This window comes from Triticum urartu, chromosome 1A (assembly GCF_056163025.1).
Source record: "Triticum urartu cultivar PI428250 chromosome 1A, HENAU_Tu73, whole genome shotgun sequence".
NCBI classification, from domain to species: domain Eukaryota; kingdom Viridiplantae; phylum Streptophyta; class Magnoliopsida; order Poales; family Poaceae; genus Triticum; species Triticum urartu.
Window position 1 is genome coordinate 478,471,094 of NC_141873.1, and position 19,742 is coordinate 478,490,835.

Genomic DNA, 19,742 nt, shown 5'->3' on the forward strand with positions numbered 1-19,742 from the left:
AATATAGACTAAATTCCAGCAATGGTGAGGGCACTCTCGATGACTGGGATAAGCATTTGAGATTGAAAAGATCCCACAACTCAAATGAGCTACAACGATATCTTGAAGAAGACCTGTTTCCTCGCCGACAGAAATTGGATATCTTAAAGTGATGGGAGATTCACTCCCCAAAGTATCCAGTGCTTGCCGCTATAGCAAGGGACATATTGGCAGTGTCTGCGTCTACAGTGCCTGCAGAGGCTGCATTCAGCAATGCCGAAAGGATCATCACTGCTCAAAGAAGTAGTTTGACCCCGAGTACAGTTGAGACGCTGATGTGCCTCGAGGATTGGTTTCGAGCAGCTGGTAATATCTTTTTAATTATTTCCCCGTACTTTATTTAATACCTTCCATGTTGAATGTTTCATTTTGAATGCCTTCAATATTGCAGATCGCCAAAAGGCGGAACCAACAGTTGGAGACCATGGTGGTGAGCAAGACGATGCTGGAACCACCTAAGGTAATTCTGCTAGTTGTACTTTGCACTTTTGGTACATTATTATATACACTATGGGGACTGTATTTTAGTCCTAGTGTTCAACTCTGGTAGTTTCGATATACTACAAATGTGAAAAAATAGCGTCTTTGAGTAGTCTCCCACTGCACGGTTACATGAGACTATCTCCTGAGATTGCGAATTCAGGCAAATTCAGGCGATTGAAGTCTCATCTGAGTATGAGTAGCCTGAATGAGCCAACAAGTGATTCCATTAGTTATAACTTGGTAACTTTTGGGAATGGAAAATTTGTATTGCCACTGATTAGATGTGGTAGAAGGGATTGTGTATGGTTGTCAGATATTTATTTCTGGAGACTTATAGCCAATAGTCCTGGCATTGACACTCTAGAATTTGAGAATTGGACTAGATCTTCCTTAGTATCTGGCCCTGTTTCATTGGCCCTGTATGGTTTTATCGATTTAGATGTGTGCTATTTGGTTCAGATTTTGGTCCTATTGGTCTCGCGACATTTATACTGAACTTGAACGTGTAAAATTTCATTGGCTGGCGTCGGTCACAAAAAATAGTATGCTCGGCCTTGCATTTTCACTTGATAGAATCTGGCACTAATGTGATTCTTATAGCCGAAGGTGCTATACACCTCATTCTAACACCATTTTACTGTGCTGCAAAACTGCAGGTACCACATCTATTCATACCATGCCTGCCGTGCGCTTCATGTAGCTAATAAGTTGAATTCGTCATCAACCTATCCGTTGCTGGAGTTGTTCTTCAAGAATCAGGTCCTCTGTTCAGACTCTGTGGACATTCATCATCAACCTGCCATGCGCTTCATGCATTCGTCATCATTTTAGTGTGCTCGGCCTTGCATTTTCACTTGATCAGTAGTTGTGTGGTCGCGCCGTCGTCGAGACTCTGCAACTTTAATTGTTGTCTTGGTTTGCACTCTTATTATCCTCTCGTAAATCGATTCATCCGTATATGTAACTGAAGGTTTAGTGGATTCGATCGATTCATCCTATATGTAACTGAAGGTTTAGTAGATCTCAAGTGTGATGTTTTCATACTATGCTGCTGCTCAGTTATCTTCATACCATGTTGCAGCTCTATACGAGGTTTATGCAAATGTATTTGTTAGGTGGGGATCCCACTTGTTCCTACCTAATTTATGCTAGAATTGGTGGGATGTCCACTTTTTTAACATCAGACATGGTGGGACGTGGTGGATTGTAGGTGGGACTCCCACATAGAGTCCCACCTGCAGCGTTAATCGTAGGAATGGGAATTTTGTAGGAAATGAGATGACATGTATCTCAAATCCTATGAGTAGGAATAGGAAACGAGATGTCATTTGGTTGACATCAAAGGAATTTTTTCATTGAGTCTAGGCTCATTTTTATTTTCCTATGAAATGTGAAGGATAGGAATCAATCCTATGTATGTATAGGAACCCATTCCTATGAACCAAAGGGCTCTAAAGAAAAAAAATCTTATAAGAATTCTATCTTCTAGAATTCCTATAAAATTCCCAAAGGTAATGTATCAATGTCGTGGAAACCACGGTGTAAAGCAGAGAAAACAAGTGCTTGCCCTCAAGTTTGTCTTGCAACCCAATAACAGTCCAAGAGGAGATCAGCCGAATAAAAGGCGCACACAAACACAAGCCGATCACGATGCCCGAAAAAACCACACGCATGTGCCGTGTTTCCTTCTATAATTGGAATGGTGATGAGATCTGGCGCTCTCGCTCCATGGCAAGTTGGCAACACGGCGCCAGCAAACGTCAACACTGACTCACGTACACGCATAGAACATTTGCCACATTGGGATTAGAACTACGAGACAACGGCGATTAGCCGGACAAGCCAGGCCAACAAGTACGTACGCCACGTGTGTCCTTGGCCATGTTCCCGTGCGACGCAAAGGCCGTGGCGGGTGAAGGAATCATGGCGGCCGGCCTTTGCCACGTCCACCCGGGGGACATAATGATCTTCCACCCGAGTAAAGTGGCGACGACGCACGTCTTCCTGAGGAAAACCTGCCCCCCGGTTGCCACCTTCTCCCAGCGCCAGCGCAACGAGGGATCGCATCCATCTTCTATCTGTGGTAGAGCCGCAGCAGTGGCTCCGCGCTCTCACGAGAAGAGAAGAAGAGCATTTCAGGGTCGGGCTAATTTATTTATTTATTTATTTTGGCGGGAATTTAACCATAAGAGACTCCCACTGACTAATTTCCACGCAACCTACACATCACATCCTCTGCTAAAACTAGATAGGAGGGTGCGCATATTTACTTCGCCCCGGCGAAAAAAAAAACATGATACAAGCGTGCCAAAAAACCAGATCATGACAAATCATGGTTGGGTTCTGACCAGGAGCATCCCAGTGGCTCCTGCAGGGAATAATCCCACGACCTGCGCACACCAAAGGCTGGCACGCTCCGATCGGATAGTTCCACTTCCACGCGAAAGCTAGCTGGCGAGAACGAAATGGGATATCAGCTCCTCCGTCCCAAACGGGGCATCGGTGGCCGGCGACGGTTTCAGTGCGACGCAAAGCACCCTTCATTATCGAACCATATTAGCAACCTCAACAGCCTACTTCAGGCCGATTGGGCGGTGGCGTGCGGACGGAGCGCGCCTCGCCGAGATGATCGATCATGAGATGGCACTTCCGGAAACGAAACAAATCACGGTGGGCCGTGATGCTCCGCGCACGCCTCATCTACGCCCTGACACGACCATCATACTACGATTAATTAATCGAGTACGTACGTACGTACGAACCAAAAGTCAACAAATACGAGGCCTGGATTATAATAACTTGCCCCTAAAATTGGCGAATCATTGATGATAGCCTAGCGTGGAGTGACCAATACACTATGCTTAACTGACATGGAGTAGCCAATACTCAACATCTGCCACTCACATTGCCGAATCATTGATAATCTTGGGGTCAGGACACGGTGGATATACTCCCTCCGTTCAGAAATACTTGTTTTTAAAATGGTTGTATTTAGACTTATTTTAGTTATAGATGCATCCATTTTATTCATTTTTGGGACAAGTATTTCCGGATAGAGGAAGTATTTGTTTAACGCTATGTTTCGCTTGTCTCCATTCGTGGCGGGTTCCACCTCTATCCCTTCCCGATTATCAGGGCAGTGTTTTGCAGAACGGGAGAGGATTTGTTTGAAACGAGGAGAAAGATGCACATTTCGGATATTTGAGTCCTCGTGACAAAGTCAAGACATACGGAATATGAACAACTTTGAATGATTCATTTGAAGGGAAAATATCTTGTGTGGCATCGAAAAAATATTATGGCTTTTTTTGCGTCAATAAATCCAAACAACTAAAATTATAGTTCGACTCACTTGAGAAAAAACAAACAAACCATGTTAGACTGCCACCCAGTTAGGACATAAACTTTGTGATCACCGGCTTCTTCCTTCCTAATACCTTATGCCGTTATGAGCCAATTACTAACACATGAGAAATATAATACTCCCTCCGTCCGGAAATACTTGTCATCAAAATGGATAAAAAAGGGGTGTATCTAGAACTAAAATACATTTAGATACATCCCCTTTTATTCATCTTGATGACAAGTATTTCCGGACGGAGGGAGTAGGACATAGATAAATGAAAGCAATGCATGAAAATACATGAAATGACATTTAAATGTTCAAACAAGAGATATTGAGTTTTTTTTAAAGCAGAGATATTAAGTTATTTGATCCTTATTGAAGAAGAACATAATTTACTACCTTGTGATTTCTTGTAGCTAGTTAAAATAACCCCTCAACGAAGAGACCGGTATATATTATAAAAAATTAGAGGAATGCATAGCCGTTATATGGCACAAAGCTTGTTGAAGCTGTATACACCGAACGGGAATACGAAGTGTATGGAATAAACAATGTCGAGTTATCTATCATATTTCCTAAAATGGAGTCTACCAAAAAAAACAGAGTCTGATCTCGCAAGCAATTATCATGTCCCATTAGGCCTTGTACAATGGGAGGTGCTTAAGGAAGATGCTTAGAGAAATAAACCAGGTTTTCCTTAAACATTGGTGCTTATTTTTACAGGGTAGACGCTGCGTCTACCCTGTAGAAATAGGCACCGGTGCTTCAGGAAAACTCGGTTTATTTTTCTAAGCACCTCCCGTTGTACAAGGCCTTATATGCCCTAAAAAGTCTTACTATGTAATGATAAAACCACATCACCAAGCAATATCCAACTACTCATTTTGTGTATGGAGATGCTATATGACAGGTTGACAGAGGCCTAGGGTTTCTCCTTGAAAAAAAAGGGAAAAATAAAATAAACCCGCTGCTCAGCAGACACCATACACCACAGATTCAGAGGAGGCCCACCGCAAAAAAAAAAAAGATTCAGAGGAGCAATCTTCAGCTGCACTCCTCTCCATGAGACCCATCTCATCACCCATGGCCATGGCCATAAGACCACGGTGAGCTGAGCCAAACCCCTCCCACACTCTCTCCTCCTCCTTCTCCCTCCTCCTATTCCTCCTCCCGACAAGCACAGAACCCGTCTTTTCCTCCCCCCCCCCCCCCCCCCCCCCCCCTCACCTCACTGTGCGGCGTGGCCACTGCCAGTACAATCCGCCCACTCTTTATTCCCCCGGCCGCCCTTGTCTCGTTGCGTGTCCCTTCCTGCGGTTATGGATCAAGAAACCTCACGAGAACCCCGCCGCTTCAGCGTGCGTCGCCGCATTAGCCGGGGCCGGCCCAGCCCTCGCCGGACCGTTTCTCGCGATCACATTGCATGCGCCCTTCTTGATCTTCGACGCGGATTGATTTCATTGCCGTCGCGTCGCCGGCGGCGGGATTCGGGGCGGCGGCATTTTGGCTGGTATTTTCTTCCTCTGTTTCTTGATGAGGTTGGTGTGATTTGATCTTGTGGGTGGCTGAAATGGCTCGCCCCGTTTCTTGGGATTTTGGTTTGGGTAGGTTGAGGAGGAGGAGGGACAATGGTCGGCGGCGGCGCACAGTCGGCCAGCGCCGCGGAGGTCGAGGACATCGAGCTCGGCGAGCGGCGGCGCGCGGACGAGTACGCGGACGACGACGAGGAGGGCAGCCAGTACTTCACGGACGCGGAGGACCGGTCGTGGGCCCTCGCACTCGCGCCACGAGTCCGCCGCCTTCGAGGACTGCATCTCGCGGTGCGCCTCCACCCGCGCCAGCTCCTGCGGCGGCGCCGACAGCGACGCGGACGTCGAGGCCGGCGGCGGGCACTTCAGGAAGTCGTCGTGCGTGTCCGAGTGCTCGCTGGACGACGTCGACCTGGAGGCCGGGCTCGGCGGCGAGAGCGCCAAGAGCAGCAGCCCCGACCCCGAGAAGGCCGAGAAGAACTGCCGCATTTGCCACCTCGGCCTGGAGAGCGCGGCGGCCGAGTCCGGCGCCGGCATCACGCTCGGCTGCTCCTGCAAGGGCGACCTCTCCTACTCCCACAAGCAGTGCGCCGAGACCTGGTTCAAGATCAGAGGCAACAAGTAAGCTCCTGCTCTGTCAGTCTGCTAGCTCAGTAATTCATTCCCCATGGTTACTCTTTCAGTCTGCTAGCTCAGTAATTAACTTGAATAAACTGCCAATTCAGTTCAATTAGTTAATTGGATTAGGCATGACGCTCGAACAGTTGCAGGCACGGTTTTCGTTTCAGGGATTTATGCATTCGGTGCAACAGTAAAGAACTGAATTTTGCTTGGCTTTTCTGAAAGATGGTGCATTTGGGTGGATGAACACATGGTTCAGGAATCTTATGGGGTGGTGTTTTCTTTAGTTCTTTGTTTCTTTATACATTGGTAAAGGTAAAGGGAGGCAGACGATGAGGAAAAGGCAAAGTGCTGGATCGATTAGTAGGGGTATGTATAGGGCTGTAGGAACTAGGAAATGTTGAGATCATTGGAGGGGGATGAAAGTAGGATCTGTTCTTCAGTCTGTCGTTCTCACATAAACTCATCTGTTCCCTCTCCTGAATTGTTGTTCTTGAGTGTTGAGTGTTGACCAAGTTTGTTTCTTAATGGATTGACTTGGTCTGATGCGAATCTGTGAGACATGTGTTTCTGTTTGGTGGTGTAGGTCAGGTGACATTTCCCACTACAAAAGTGTTTGTTCTGATGGAACTGTAGGTGGGTGAGAATCATGATGTTTTGCGCCGAACCTTGGTGATAACAGTTGGAGTATGAGAGGGGGGGGGGGGGGGGGGGGGGGGGGGGGGGGGGGGGGCTATGGTTCTAGAAAAAACATAATAGCTTTTCTTAGCTCAGAGTATTACTGAATCAGTTACATCAAAGTGTAGAAGGCACTCAGCATTACAAACTATTATGGAAAATGAAATTTATCAAATGTCTGGTGATCGTTCGTCATATAATCGGTCCGTATAAAGAAAAAAAATGAACTGTTTGCTTATTTTCCAAAATTTTACTTCGGTGTGACAGCTTCATCATGCGATGTAAAATTATTTATGCAAACTGCTAATAGGCTAATTGGGGTATTTCTCTTTCCCAAACGATGCAGTTTATGCTGTAGGAGTTCTCACTGTAGATTACCTTAAAAAGGACAAGATGTTCCACTAAAATTAGTTAGACCACAACCAAATATTGCAGCTGGCAACAGGAACATTACTAGTGGCTTCTTAATTACATTGGCATTAACAGGAGGAGTTTGAGTAACCCACTGAGGGGCATATTGGCACGTAGTGTACAGCATAGCAGCACATTTCCCCCATACTCGTACAATGTTGCTGTCATTCAAGGAATCATTGCACTCAATGCTTACCGTGTGAAGCTAGCCACGTAACATTTTCATCATTTCAGTTCAGTTTCTAGTGCTGACTTTTTCAATAGAAGTTGGCAATTTTAGATTTCATTGTTTTATGATTGAAATTATATAGTCGTGTGATTGCAACTACATCAAAACTTAGTGGGTTGATTTTTATTCCAATCTTGAGAACTTCAGATCATATAGTGAACTACTCCTCGGTATCAAAATATAAGACATTTTTTGATGCAAAGGGAGTATCAAATAACATTTTATATTTTGATACGGAGGGAGTATTTAGCAACTTTTATGTCGTTCCTGTGTTAAGAGAATAAGAGGACCAGACTCGCTGATGTGTCTATCTGCCTAAGGTTTCTTACGGTTGCTAGCATGCTATTGCACGGTTCAAGCATCATCTACCTAGTACCTTTTGCTGTAACAAAGAACATTTAATGATGACCCTATAGGATTATTTCGTTTTCAAGTGCAAAGATACCTATGTGCAATTTGAATCTGGATGATGAACCTAAAATATTTATCTCCCTTCTCTTTGCCCAGGACCTGTGAGATCTGCAGCTCAACCGCATGCAATGTGGTTGTGTTAGGCGATCCGGAGTTCGTCGAGCAATCAAACGAATCGAACACCACAGCGGCCGGGCATGCATTTCCAAACGAAAGCAGGAGGTTTTGGCAAGGGCACCGGTTCCTCAACTTCCTTCTGGCATGCATGGTCTTCGCCTTCGTCATCTCATGGCTCTTCCACTTCAACGTCCCGGGGTGAGTTTCGCAGCGGACGGTCCCTCAATAAAAAGCTCCAAGGCCGTTACGGCAGCAAACATGTGGGTTAGGTTCAACAAATCTGGAGAAACAGGCTAAAAGGTGAAGTTAAGCTGTGAAGAGGTACACAAATATATGGTCGGCGCGGCGGCCTTAAATTTGCCTTGATCGGTGTTCCGTAGTACGAAAGGAACCCTGATCAGGATCTCCCTCCTGCCCCAAGATTTGAGTGGAGTTGAAGATAAGCGGCGAAGAATTAGAAGATGCGTTGTTGTTCACTTGTTCCGCGATTATTGTTGTCTTGGTTTGAAGAAGAACGGGATTATGTTAGTGTTGCCATTTCCTAGCTTTGGCGTTTTGCCTTGTGAGTTGGTGTGATCTGTGTGCAGTCAGTGCAGATTTCTGTATGCCTACCCTTTGTTCCAGTGTTTATAGTCCTGATAAACAGGATGAGGTGAGGTGAGGTGTCCTTAGGGAAGATAAATGTAGCGCCAGCTCAGTTCCGAACAATGTTGTGGGAAATAATGGTAGAAACTTGCGCGCGTGGAAGATAAAATGTTGTGAAATGCTTGAGCTCACATGCGCGCGTGGAAATGATGGTAGAAACTTGTGTTATTTTTTAGGTGTTTTTGTGAAGAACATTGTTGTTTTGAATTTCAGTTTTACTACTACTATATGTTTAGTTGCTGTATAATGTAAGTGTAGTATGTTAGTTGCAAGTGTTGGACCGATATGGGTGACCCACGCTGCCACAATTCGGTCGGTGTGTAAGAGCAGGCAGAGGCCGTGACCTCTTTGCACTGCACTGAATTGGGTCGGTGTGTGCAGGCATAGGATCTGGTGAGACGACGCTGCAGGACTCAGAGGACCGCGCAATGATAAATTGCACTCATACGTGTAGCAGGGCGTACTTGAAGGTGCTGTGGCAGCACTGTGCCGCGAGCTGGGCCGGGCATAAATGCAAACGGATCGGCGAAAAAAATGGAAGCGCTGTGCGCGATTGCAGCCTGCTCCTGCGGCCGCGCCGGGTGAGGCGAGGGCGGGGAAAGGTGAAAGCCCTACCAACATTTGAGGAAACAGCAGCGTGGTCGCGGCGGGCCCAAGGCACGGGAAGGGAACGAATGACACGCAAACCCAACGGCGGCATGGGCGGCCGGGCTGCTGCGTCTGCGTCCTTCTTTCGCGGCCACACGCTACTGGGGTGGAGCACCACGCCTCCGTCGCCGTGCACGGGCCCCGCGCAAACAGAATGAATGGAACTCATCCAACCGCGCCACGCGACACGCATGGAGCGAGCCCGTCGGGCCGGCGGCGAATCGGCATGAATGCATCGATAGGTGATCATAGAATTAAGCTGGTCGGTCGATATATACATTACACCCACATTCATCGTCAATCTTTTTGGTGGTGTTGTTGAAGGGAAGGCCAAGCCAATGCAATGGAGGGTGGCTCAGCTGAACGACGGGTGGGGCTGCTTCGGTTCGAGCATGCATGCATGCATACAGAAAGGGTCGCCCACAGGATTCTCCTTGGGCGCGCCGAGACAAAACGCCCGCTCATCTCATGTGCCGTTGGGCGTGGCGTCGGAGAGCATGCTCATGTCCTCCTCGGCGTGCCTCCCGTTCATCTGCACCCGCTGCCGCTGAAACAGTCAGAGACAGACGCGCGTCAGCCAAAAGGTGGCAGCAAAATGAGTACAGGCAGCCCGGCGTGCCTCCATGGGTACAAGCTCAGCTCAACGACGGTGCAAGCTTTAAAATTTAAGGGAGTTAACTTTCAAAAAAAAAGGCAGTTCGAATTTAAGATGGATGATCAATCGGGCCGAAAACCCTAGAATGTTCAGTGCTGAGAGCTAATGCCGTACCCGATCAGTCGCATCCCCATGGTTCCCGTTCAACAGCTTATGGAACTCGTCCTTCAGCCTCACGTCTTTCTCATCCTTTGGCCTTCCATCTTTATCTTTGTTGCTCAGCGGAATCAAGGGCGACCCGTTTGTACGGTCCGGCATTTCTGCACAAGACGTCCACAAAGCCTGTTGTTACAAGGTGCCCACAGATAGAAAATCACAACAAATCGTATTCGTGACGGCATGAGAACAGTACCTGGGAGCTTGGTGTCCACGAAGAAGACGACTAGATTAACGGCATACCTGTGAGCAAAGTAACTCTTAGAAGACAGGTAGCAGCAGCAAAATACTCCCTCTGTATACAAATGTAGGACGTTTTTGCAGTTTAAATAAAACGTCCTACATTTGTTTACAGAGGGAGCAGCTGATAGGCCAAATGTAAGCTATCATACCAGGCAACAACAACATCCACGGTGTAGTGCTTGCGAGCGGCAATAATAAGGAGACTTTGAATTATAGCCATCATCCAGGCAAGGAGCTTAATAAACCTGCAATACAAGGTCCACCAGTTCAATTCCAATTCGGGCATGGGATTTACCAGACAGAGATTCGTAAATTTCAAGCCAAGCATGGGCACGACAATAACCTTTTTGAGCCATATTTGTGATATGTTCGAACGAAAACAAGAGTGAAAATCATATGGGATGAAAATATAAGATCACCACACCCAAGATTTACTCCTCGAGGAACTGCAATGAACAATACAAAGCTCTGGATGGTAAGTTAGAGGAACTTTGCACAAAATGTCAAGCCAATGATGAAAAGGAACTTACAATTAATTAGGAGCACTTCAAGCACATTATTGGGTGGTGGAAGAGTGGCCATACTTGAGCCCTAAAAATACAAAGCTATAGATGACTCCATGTATGACTAAACGACAGGTTCTTCCAGGCCGCAATGCTGAGAAAGAGCTGATGCGAAAATTGGCTAAGGTGAAACAAGGGCTACCTCGCGACAGTGATAGTTTGGACCTGGGAGCTGGGTTGAATAAAATGTAACGATCCTTAAAACCTGTGAAGCCTGGAGAAGCAATATTTAGTAACTTATCTGGGCATGCAAAATATTGTATACATACATGGTTAGGGAGGATGCACTCACAACTAAAAAAGCAAGCACCCTGCGCCAGATTAGGATGGTGTAGAAGCGTTTGCTATGATAAATAAAAGGATGAAAGGTCCACTGCATATAAAAGATAATGTCATGATCTTTGTAGTACCCGCCTTGGTTAACACCATCATAGAAAAACAGGGGAAATTCATAATAAAAGCCTAAAATAAGGAAGAACAACAAATGACACAATTAAGTAGGATATTAACCACCTAGTCCTTTTTGGAAAACAATGATATCAAACAACACGTAATGCCTACCTTCTGTTGGAATCATAGATGTCAAACTCAAGAAATAATGACTAATCTGGAGTTTTTCAGGTTATGTGTAATGAACTATTAACTAAACATATGGAAAGAAACGAACGAACACATGGGAATACAGGGATATAAGGTAGGCAGAAGTAGTCAAACCAAGTAGTAGAGTATAAGAATTACCTACCAGAAAAAAGGAGAAGAAGATGAAAACAAATGTGCATTCACTAAGATAATTTTTGTCTTGTCCAAGCTCCTAAAACAAAGCAGCAAAAAAACACTGTAATGAAATTATACCAACTTAATAGACATATTGACATACTCTCAAAAGATAAAAGAAATCCACGTACTGGAAGGGCCATAAATCCCAGGTCCTGGAGCAGTGGTCCAGGCCGATGCAAGTAATGCACTCCTCGAGCAGCCAGCCCATGAATATACTGATTATAAAGAACATTATTGTATGAATTTCCAAGTGATATATTAATCAACTGTCAAGCATAACACAATAGGTGATCCTAGATAACTAAATGAAGAAAACTTTGAAGTGGACAATCAGGAAATGTCCATCACACTAATAAAGGAAAGGATAGTAAATGGACTGTAGGGGAAGAAACAATATTAACGAATGGGAATTGTGTTAGTCCGAGCATGCTCAAAGCAGGTTACTTGATATGATTCTGGTTCTGGCAGACATATGCAGCTTGTGAACACACCAGCAGAACTTGTTGACACTTAAGGAGGGTTCGACGAATGCAATCACAGAGAAGAAGGTAAAGCCCGATGAAACATTCACAACAACAGAGCAGGATTAATTTTCTATGCACAATGCCAGGCGTTTTTTTTACAGGAATATAAATCTAAATTAATTTTGAGAATGACCTAGAGAGGACAACAAGTCGACAAACCAAATATTATCCATGCATATAAGTTATAGACCGATGCAGAACACGACAATTCATCTCTACAACACGACATAAATCACACGACAATGCTGCTCCAGCAGCGACAAACATTTGAACGAGATGCTTACCCGCGCTCATTATACTATTCGACGACCAATTATTCCCGCGATACACACAAGCGACAACAAATTATCAGGGGTGTATCAGATCATAACAATCGTATCAGCGGTTCAAACTAAACAGTAAAAAGGTAAATATTTCCAATGCATATGTCCTTCAAAGGGTGTATGTGTGGGTGCAAAGCAGTTTCCATAGAGAAATTGCCCCTCTATTGCTATGCCGATCAGTAGTAAAACTGCTAGAATGTAGTCTAATCTACAACAGGAAACACTGCTACAAATGCTTAACAACCTGCAAGCCTAAGGGCGTCCCAATTCCAGGAAAAAAACAGGATTAATAATTAGATAATGCAGGAAAGTTACCAAAAGGGGCAAATTTGTTATGACAAGTACCCATATTAACAAGCCATTATTAAATACTGAAACGCGCACCACTAGCCAAAACGAAATTAATAAGTTCACACGCACGACGGACACTGGGATACTGGATCGGGGCGCTCACCTGGAACACAATCCCAGCGAGGAGTAGCGGCCACTTCTCGCGAAGCATCGGCAGCTCGGTCGTCGTCTCCGCGCACACCTTCCTCCATACCTGCACAGCCCCCAAAAAAAGGGATTGTGAATCCTCGCAGCTGCCAAGAAAAGCACACGCGGCGGAGGCGGCGGAAGGCATCGCCGAATCCAGCGGAGAGGAGACCTTGGAAGCCTCCCGAGCTAGGTAGATCGTCATGGCAGTAGACGGCGCACACCCTGCTCCCGCGACGGCTGCTGCAGCTTCTACTGGGCGAGGCGATCACGTCCATGCTCCGATCCGCACATCACGCCTCGGCCTGCCGCGTCCGCGGGAGGGGTCGCCGGTTGAGTGGAGCAGAGAACGGCGCTGGCCAGTGGGGGGACGGGACGGGGCGGGACCAGCAATCTGGCTCCGGTCCTCCGGCAGGGAGGCGGCCGGACGGGGGAGGCTGGAAGGCCGTCGCTCTGGGGATCTCGCGGGCGGCGGAGGCGGGAGGGCGGCGACCGGCGGCGTGAGACCTGGGGGGGCTGGGGGAGTTGGGACTTGGGAGTCGGCAGGGAGTTGAAGAGAGGAGATCAAGGGAAACGAGATAATGATGAGTTTGTGAAATGCGGGAGAGCGAGGGGGTTTATGGGGAAAAGGCGGGCCGGAGGTGGGGGAGGGATGATGGGGGTCGTGGCCTCGTGGAGTTTTCCAACCGCCTTTTGGCACGGTCTAGTTAAAAATGGCGAGGGCACGTGATACTGGCCTGCCGATGGCTTTTCTTTCTCCTTTTCTCCGAGAGAGACCGCCACGGCGACGGGCCTTTCCAGTTTGAAAGTTTCAATGGAGCTTGTTTGCGTAGCTTTACAACTCTTTTAAATCAGTGGGATTAGATACAGGTTTAGTTATTGATTGTCGTTTTCTTCTTCACTAGAAAGAAGGGGGCTTTCACGGGCTTAGGGTTTCCTACCTCCCGCCGATCTACCCCGTCTCCTGTGCCTTAAAGTCCCCGACCCATACAGGTGAGAGAGCACATGCTTTGAAGGTGTGTTCATGAAGGCGAGCCGGTCCGTTTGGCGTCGTCGGAGGGTATGTGAAGGTGTGTCTTCAAAGAATCTCACGGGATTTTGTAATTGTTTGTCTTCAGTGGACCTGCTTGGATCCCATCTGCCTTCATGTGTCTACATGTTGGATTCTTTCGATCTACGCTTCACTTCATCAGCGGCGGTTGTTGTTCTGGTGTGCTGGTTCTTTGAAGCCTTAGCACGATGACTTCCCGACTCTCTATTACAACAAGGTTTTCTCGGCTCCAGTTAGGGAGGGTGATGACAGCGATGCGCCTTCGAATCAAAAGTTGTTCGTGTAAAAAGAATCCAAGTTCTATTTACAGCATATATGACGTAGCAAAAGGTTTGCACGCGTTACTCTCTTGGCGTCTCCCACTTGTCCCCAAAGTAAGGCAGCTAGGGTTTTTGCGTAGGTGTCGCCGTCATCGGTTCTCCTTGCCTCCAGCTGCCTTCTGGCACAACGAGGTGCGGGGAACCCTAGTTTGAGGTGGTGTTTGGGTCACCCTAACTTTTGTTATGGCTCAGTCTAGGTGTCTAGCCGGTGGTGGTAAGGCCATGGTGTTATCCACAACGTGGAATAGGCTCTTCCCGTCATGTCCTCGCCCGGGTGATGATGATCGGTGTCAATGGACAGCGTATGGAGTTTCGGCCAGGGCCAGGTCGTGTGCCTCATTTTTTCTATGTTTATTCTAGGTGGTCTTAGACAAAGTCGTTTGGCGGAGTGGGCGTCAATGAATAGTGTTTTGATCTTCTGATTTTATTCTCATTTTTTTGAGGAACCGACGGGAGCACTGCCTTTTTAATCATAGGAAGGAAGAAAGGTGAACCATGATGTACAAGGAGGCACACATTTTTGGCGGGATTGCGCAGCGAAACCCAATGGAAAAAAAACAGAGACTGACTCAGCCAATGCCCGAAGGGTGCATGGCCCCGGCGAACGCTAACTCCCATTGCTTGATGTCCTTGAAGGCTAGAATAGCCACCTCGTGGTGAGTCATGCGACGTCTTGTGAACACACGTTTGTTCCTCTCTTTCCAAAGGGCCCATGAAAGTGTAGATGAGCATCTCGCTACGTTGTCTCCGCACTTCTCTAGACTAGCCAATTAGCATGATCTCCCACCATCCAGACATAGCACCAGGTTCTGGCAGGAAGTTTGACATTGGTATGCCGTCATTGGTCCAAGAGATCACTTGGTTCTAAACCGCTACGGAGAATGGGCAGTCTTTACACAGGTGGGTTACCCTTTCCGTCTCCTGGAGGCATAGTTGGCATTTCGGGTCATGCGGCCAGCTAGTGGAGCGAGCATGTCCACCATTAGGATTATGCCATGAGAACGAGCCATGCGAAGAATTTGCATTAAGACTCAGCGTGGGTGGTCCTGTGTCGAATCTCGGATGGGAGCCGTGGAATTGTGTCGCGTAGGTCGAGGCTGAAGAGTAGGATCCCTTATTGGTCAGGTTCCAAACATGGAGTCCTCCTGGTTGTGGGAGAGATGAACCTGGCTGATCCAGTCTGAAATGGTAACATATTCGCCTAGCTGTTGTCCCGTATTCAACCTTGACATTGCTTTGATCCAGTTGTCATTTGCTAGCTCGTGTTGCACTATCCTATTCTTTTGAGAGGCGATCTCGAAGAGCTCTGGCGCGAGAATAGCGAGCGGTCCCCTGCCGCTCCAGTTGTCATGCTAAAAGAGTGCTTTAGAACCATTTTCCTAAGGTGATGGTGGTGCAAGCCTGAAAAAGGTTCATGTCGGTTTGGTCACATGGAAGCTCGGCTCCCACCCAAGGTCGCTCTTGGTTCGTCCATTGCAAGCATGGCCAACGTAGACGCAGGGCGTGTCCAAATCTTTCAAGATCCGCAATACCGAGGCTGCCCAAACTCTTCGGCTGACACACCGTATTCCAGTTCACTAACGAGTTGACGATGCACATCCGGCCATCGGCGACGTCGAGCAGTTAGTGAGGTCAGGCCTCCTTGGTTCTATCTGGGCGGACCTGGGATGGTTGTCCAACCACCTTATCGACTTCTTATCTAGGACAACTTCTAGCCCTTAGTACGCCATTCTCAATTTCTTCTGGCTTTGACCGATACTTCGGCTGCTATGTCGAAGCCCTGGCTTCGAGGGTGTTCTGATCCAGAGGCGGTGTCAAGCTTTACTCACTAGGTGCCGCCGTCAAGTGTATGAGGAAGATGACGTCGATATACCCCATGACCAGTGGTAGAGCTACACTTGAAAAGTTGCGCGGGCCAAACTGAAGGGAAGACCAACAAGTTAACTCTCATGACCCATTTTTATCTCATATCCTATTGGGACTATAGTGGGTTGGGTAGGCCGTAGCACGGGTTTGCTGGGCCGTAGCTTTGCCATTGCCCAAAACCTACACTTAATTTTCGGCTTTAGTAATGATTGTCTTGTAAGGGGATCCTAAAAAAAGATTGTCTTATTAGGGTCAGGCAATTTTAATTTTGTCTTTGGCCTCCTCAACAGTTTTTTTGGTGTGATTATGATTTATATTATTTTGAAAAAGGCTTCGAATGGGTTAACCTTTTTTAAACTGGAAAATGTTATTATGCTTCACTTTATGCAAATGAAAATTGAAATCCGTTAGATTTTTTTTGCAACTCTCCGCCCTATGACACTTTATTCAATTAGTGAAGTCATATCTAGCCGCAAAGTGCGTGTCAGGAAGCCATAGATTATATCAAAGTTCATTGCATGAACATCAAAATTTAATGTTTCTTTAGCTAAAATTTATAAGCCACTCCAGTGAAAAAAAAACTTTATAAGCCACTCCATTAGCTTGATGATGAGCGGAAAGAAGCTTGAATCCCTGGAAAGAGCCGATGATCTCTTTCATCTCACAAAATGTGGTAGCCCTCAGAATATCCACCTCAAGAAAAACTCGGTGCAATATATATACCTGTGTCAGAACGGCGAATGAACTATGACATAGAATTTGCGGTCATACGGTTATGTCATCGGAGCCTTTGGTGAGCATGGAAGAGGCCTTTACTCTAGGTAAACAGTCCAATCAACATCGCAAAAAAATAAAGCAGTTCGATCAAATTTGCAGCACCTGATTGCCTACCTGGATTCAATAAAAATGTGCAAACAACATTGCTACAAAAAAATTGTTATTTTCTCGAATGACTTATTTTGACACTCCCTCTGTAAAGAAATATAAGAGCATTTACATCATGGTATATCACAAAAAAAATCACAGAAATTCAGGGCACGACGAGAAGAGAACACAAGCTTTCTTTGTGGAAGACGTCCTTCCCTCTGTTCATCTAGCCCTTGTCGTTCTAAACCGTCCTTGCATAAAATTCATCCTGAACATATCCCAAAATTCATGTGGAAATGTCGTTTCCTCCGTTCAAACTGTCTTTGTCCAGAAGTTCCAACAAAAAATTAGCCGCCCAAACTCACGCGCTATTTGCCTTTGCTCCAAGTGTCGCTTTATGTAATCCGAGTGGGCGCGGCTGCCGCTCGTCGATATTTAGATAATGGAATCCGATCCGTCCGCGTCCACTCCGCGTAACACAAGGATAGAGTACATAAGAAAACAGAGCTCCCGTCAGATCTTTTCAAGACTGAACCGTCCTGATTAAAATGGAGAAAGAAAAATAAAGCTACAGTTTTTTTTAGGGGTGGCTACAGTTTGAGTGACTCAGGATGCAAACCTGTCTGGACGTAGTGGAGGCGGCAGTTAGAGCATCTCCAACAGACGCGCTAAACAGGCGCCGCGCCGTAAATATACCCACTTTAGCGCGCGCGCGACTCGGCGGATGGCTCCAGCGGGCGCGCAATAACCGCGCGCGTGGTATAACCAGTTGGGCGCGCGGCAAAAAGCGGTACCTCACGCGGTGTATTTGCGGCGCCCGCTTTCGCGCGCGGCACACTCGACGCTCGCGCTGCGCTCTTTTTCTCCCCCTCCAAAGCCCCGCGCGCACCGGCGCCGGCGACCCGCATCCATGGACGCACGCGTCGGCATCCCGCTCACCCCGTCCTATAGCCGCGACCCCCCCTCCCCGCCGCCGCCACAAACCCTAGCCCGGGTGGCGTTGGCCTCGCCTCCGCCGGAGCTCCTCCGACCAGCGGCCTCGCGCGCGGCCTCTTCATGCCGTCGCGGATGACCTCGGCGGCGGGTGGCGTCGCGCCGGCGCCGGCCCGAGCCGCCGCCCCCTCCTCCTCAAAGCTCCCCAATGCGGCGCGGCCAAAGAAGGGCAAGACATCGGCGCAGAAAAACAAGGCGGCAGACGGCTCCGGCACCTCCAAGGCGAGGAGGAAGAAGCTTGCGGGGCGTGCGACGGGCGCGGCGGCTGCCGAAGCGCCAGCAAGCTCACTTGTTGAGCCGGCGGCCGGCGCGCACAACATGTTCGACGAAATGCCTCCAATGTAAAAAAATTCTAACTTTTCAATTTTTTTGTTATTTTTTGAATGCATTCGTCACATATAGATAGCTTATTTGCATTGTGCAAAAAAAAATTGTAGTCTCAATGATGATGCATACATGTCAACGATGGGTGTTGGCTCCAACAATTCGCATTGGTCTCAAACCAATGACATGCATTTTGAAGACCATGAGTTCGAGGTGGACGAAGAGGGTGAGGGCATTGTCGACGCACCGAAAGGAAGAGCGGGCAATTTCACCAACGCCGATGACATCTTACTATGCAATACTTGGTTGCAAGTGTCGAGGGATCCATCCGTTGAAGGTGATCAAAATAGAGATGCTTATTGGAACCGGATGAAGGAACACTTTGATGCTCGCAACGTGAGTGGAACTGACCGCTCCAACCGATCACTTAGGTCCCGGTGGGCGACAATCAACTCGGATTGTCAAAGGTGGGCGGCCTGTCAAAAGGCGGTTGACAAGTTGAACCCAAGTGGCACAAATGAGGACGATAGAGTAAGTGCTATTTCATCTTACATGTTGATGCTAACTTGCTTTGTTTTGCTTGTTGTTGGTGCTAACTTGCTTTGTTTTCATGTAGTACAACATTGCACAAAACTTGTTCAAAAAAGAGGAGAGGAAAACCAAGAAGGGGAAGATCAAGAAAGGAAGGGTATTTACTTTGCCTCATTGCTATGAAGTGTTGAAGGATGATGAGAAATGGAAGAAGTGTGAAGATTTGGATGATTTGCATTTGAGCGAAAAACGAAAGCGAACAATTAAGTTGGATGATCATGATGATGATGATGAGGAGGATGATGCATCAAGTGATGACGGCAAGAGAAGTCCCACACCCAACTCGGTTTCATACTCGAAGCCAAAGCGACCGGATGGGTGCAAGCAGACAAAACCGAAAAGAAGAAGAGGAAAGGAGATGATGAGCTCAAAAATGCTATGGAAGCTATTGTGAAGGCAAGAAAAGAAGTCAACGAGGTGAGGAAAATGGCAAGGACCCAAGATGCCGTGGCCGAGGAGAGGAGGGTGGCGGCCGAGGAGAGGAGGGTGGCGGCCGAGGAGAGGAAGGTGGCTTTGGAGAAGAGGAAGGTGAGCAATGAGGAGCAAACTAGGTTGTTGAAATGGGAGAAGCACTTGTTCTTCTTGGACACAACTAATCTCAATGCGGTGCAAAAGGAGTATGTCAATCTTACCCAAGAAGAAGTCTTGATCCAAAAAAGAGCCATGGTTCGTGCAATGGGTGGCGGTGGCCTCGGCGCAATGGGTGGCGGTGGCCTCGGCGCAATGGGTGGCGGTGGCCTCGGCGCCATGGGTGGCGGTGGCCTCGGCGCCATGGGTGGCATGGGTGGCTTCGGAGGTACCGTGGGCGGTTTAGGTGCAATGAGAGGCATGCCTGGCTTTGGAACACCCCCCGAC

The 19,742-nt window shown here is 47.4% G+C and overlaps 1 protein-coding gene and 1 non-coding gene across 2 annotated transcripts; one reads left to right on the forward strand and one right to left on the reverse strand.

Moving 5' to 3' along the window:
- The first annotated feature begins 4,859 nt into the window (after positions 1-4,859).
- LOC125520375 (uncharacterized) lies at positions 4,860-8,640 on the forward strand. The gene is made up of 3 exons (XR_015604759.1): positions 4,860-4,974; positions 5,477-6,018; positions 7,844-8,640. It is a non-coding gene; the product is annotated as an uncharacterized LOC125520375 (transcript).
- Positions 8,641-9,384: 744 nt separating this feature from the next.
- LOC125520366 (phosphatidylinositol:ceramide inositolphosphotransferase) lies at positions 9,385-13,481 on the reverse strand. Its single transcript, XM_048685275.1, has 12 exons — positions 13,048-13,481; positions 12,853-12,942; positions 11,680-11,766; positions 11,517-11,585; positions 11,067-11,147; positions 10,917-10,988; positions 10,742-10,802; positions 10,555-10,657; positions 10,361-10,456; positions 10,165-10,211; positions 9,927-10,072; positions 9,385-9,704 (listed from the first exon to the last, which is right to left on the reverse strand). Exons 1-12 carry the CDS (start codon positions 13,078-13,080, stop codon positions 9,624-9,626), a joined length of 966 nt encoding a protein of 321 aa, XP_048541232.1. The 5' UTR covers positions 13,081-13,481; the 3' UTR covers positions 9,385-9,623.
- Between the last annotated feature and the right edge of the window lie 6,261 nt (positions 13,482-19,742).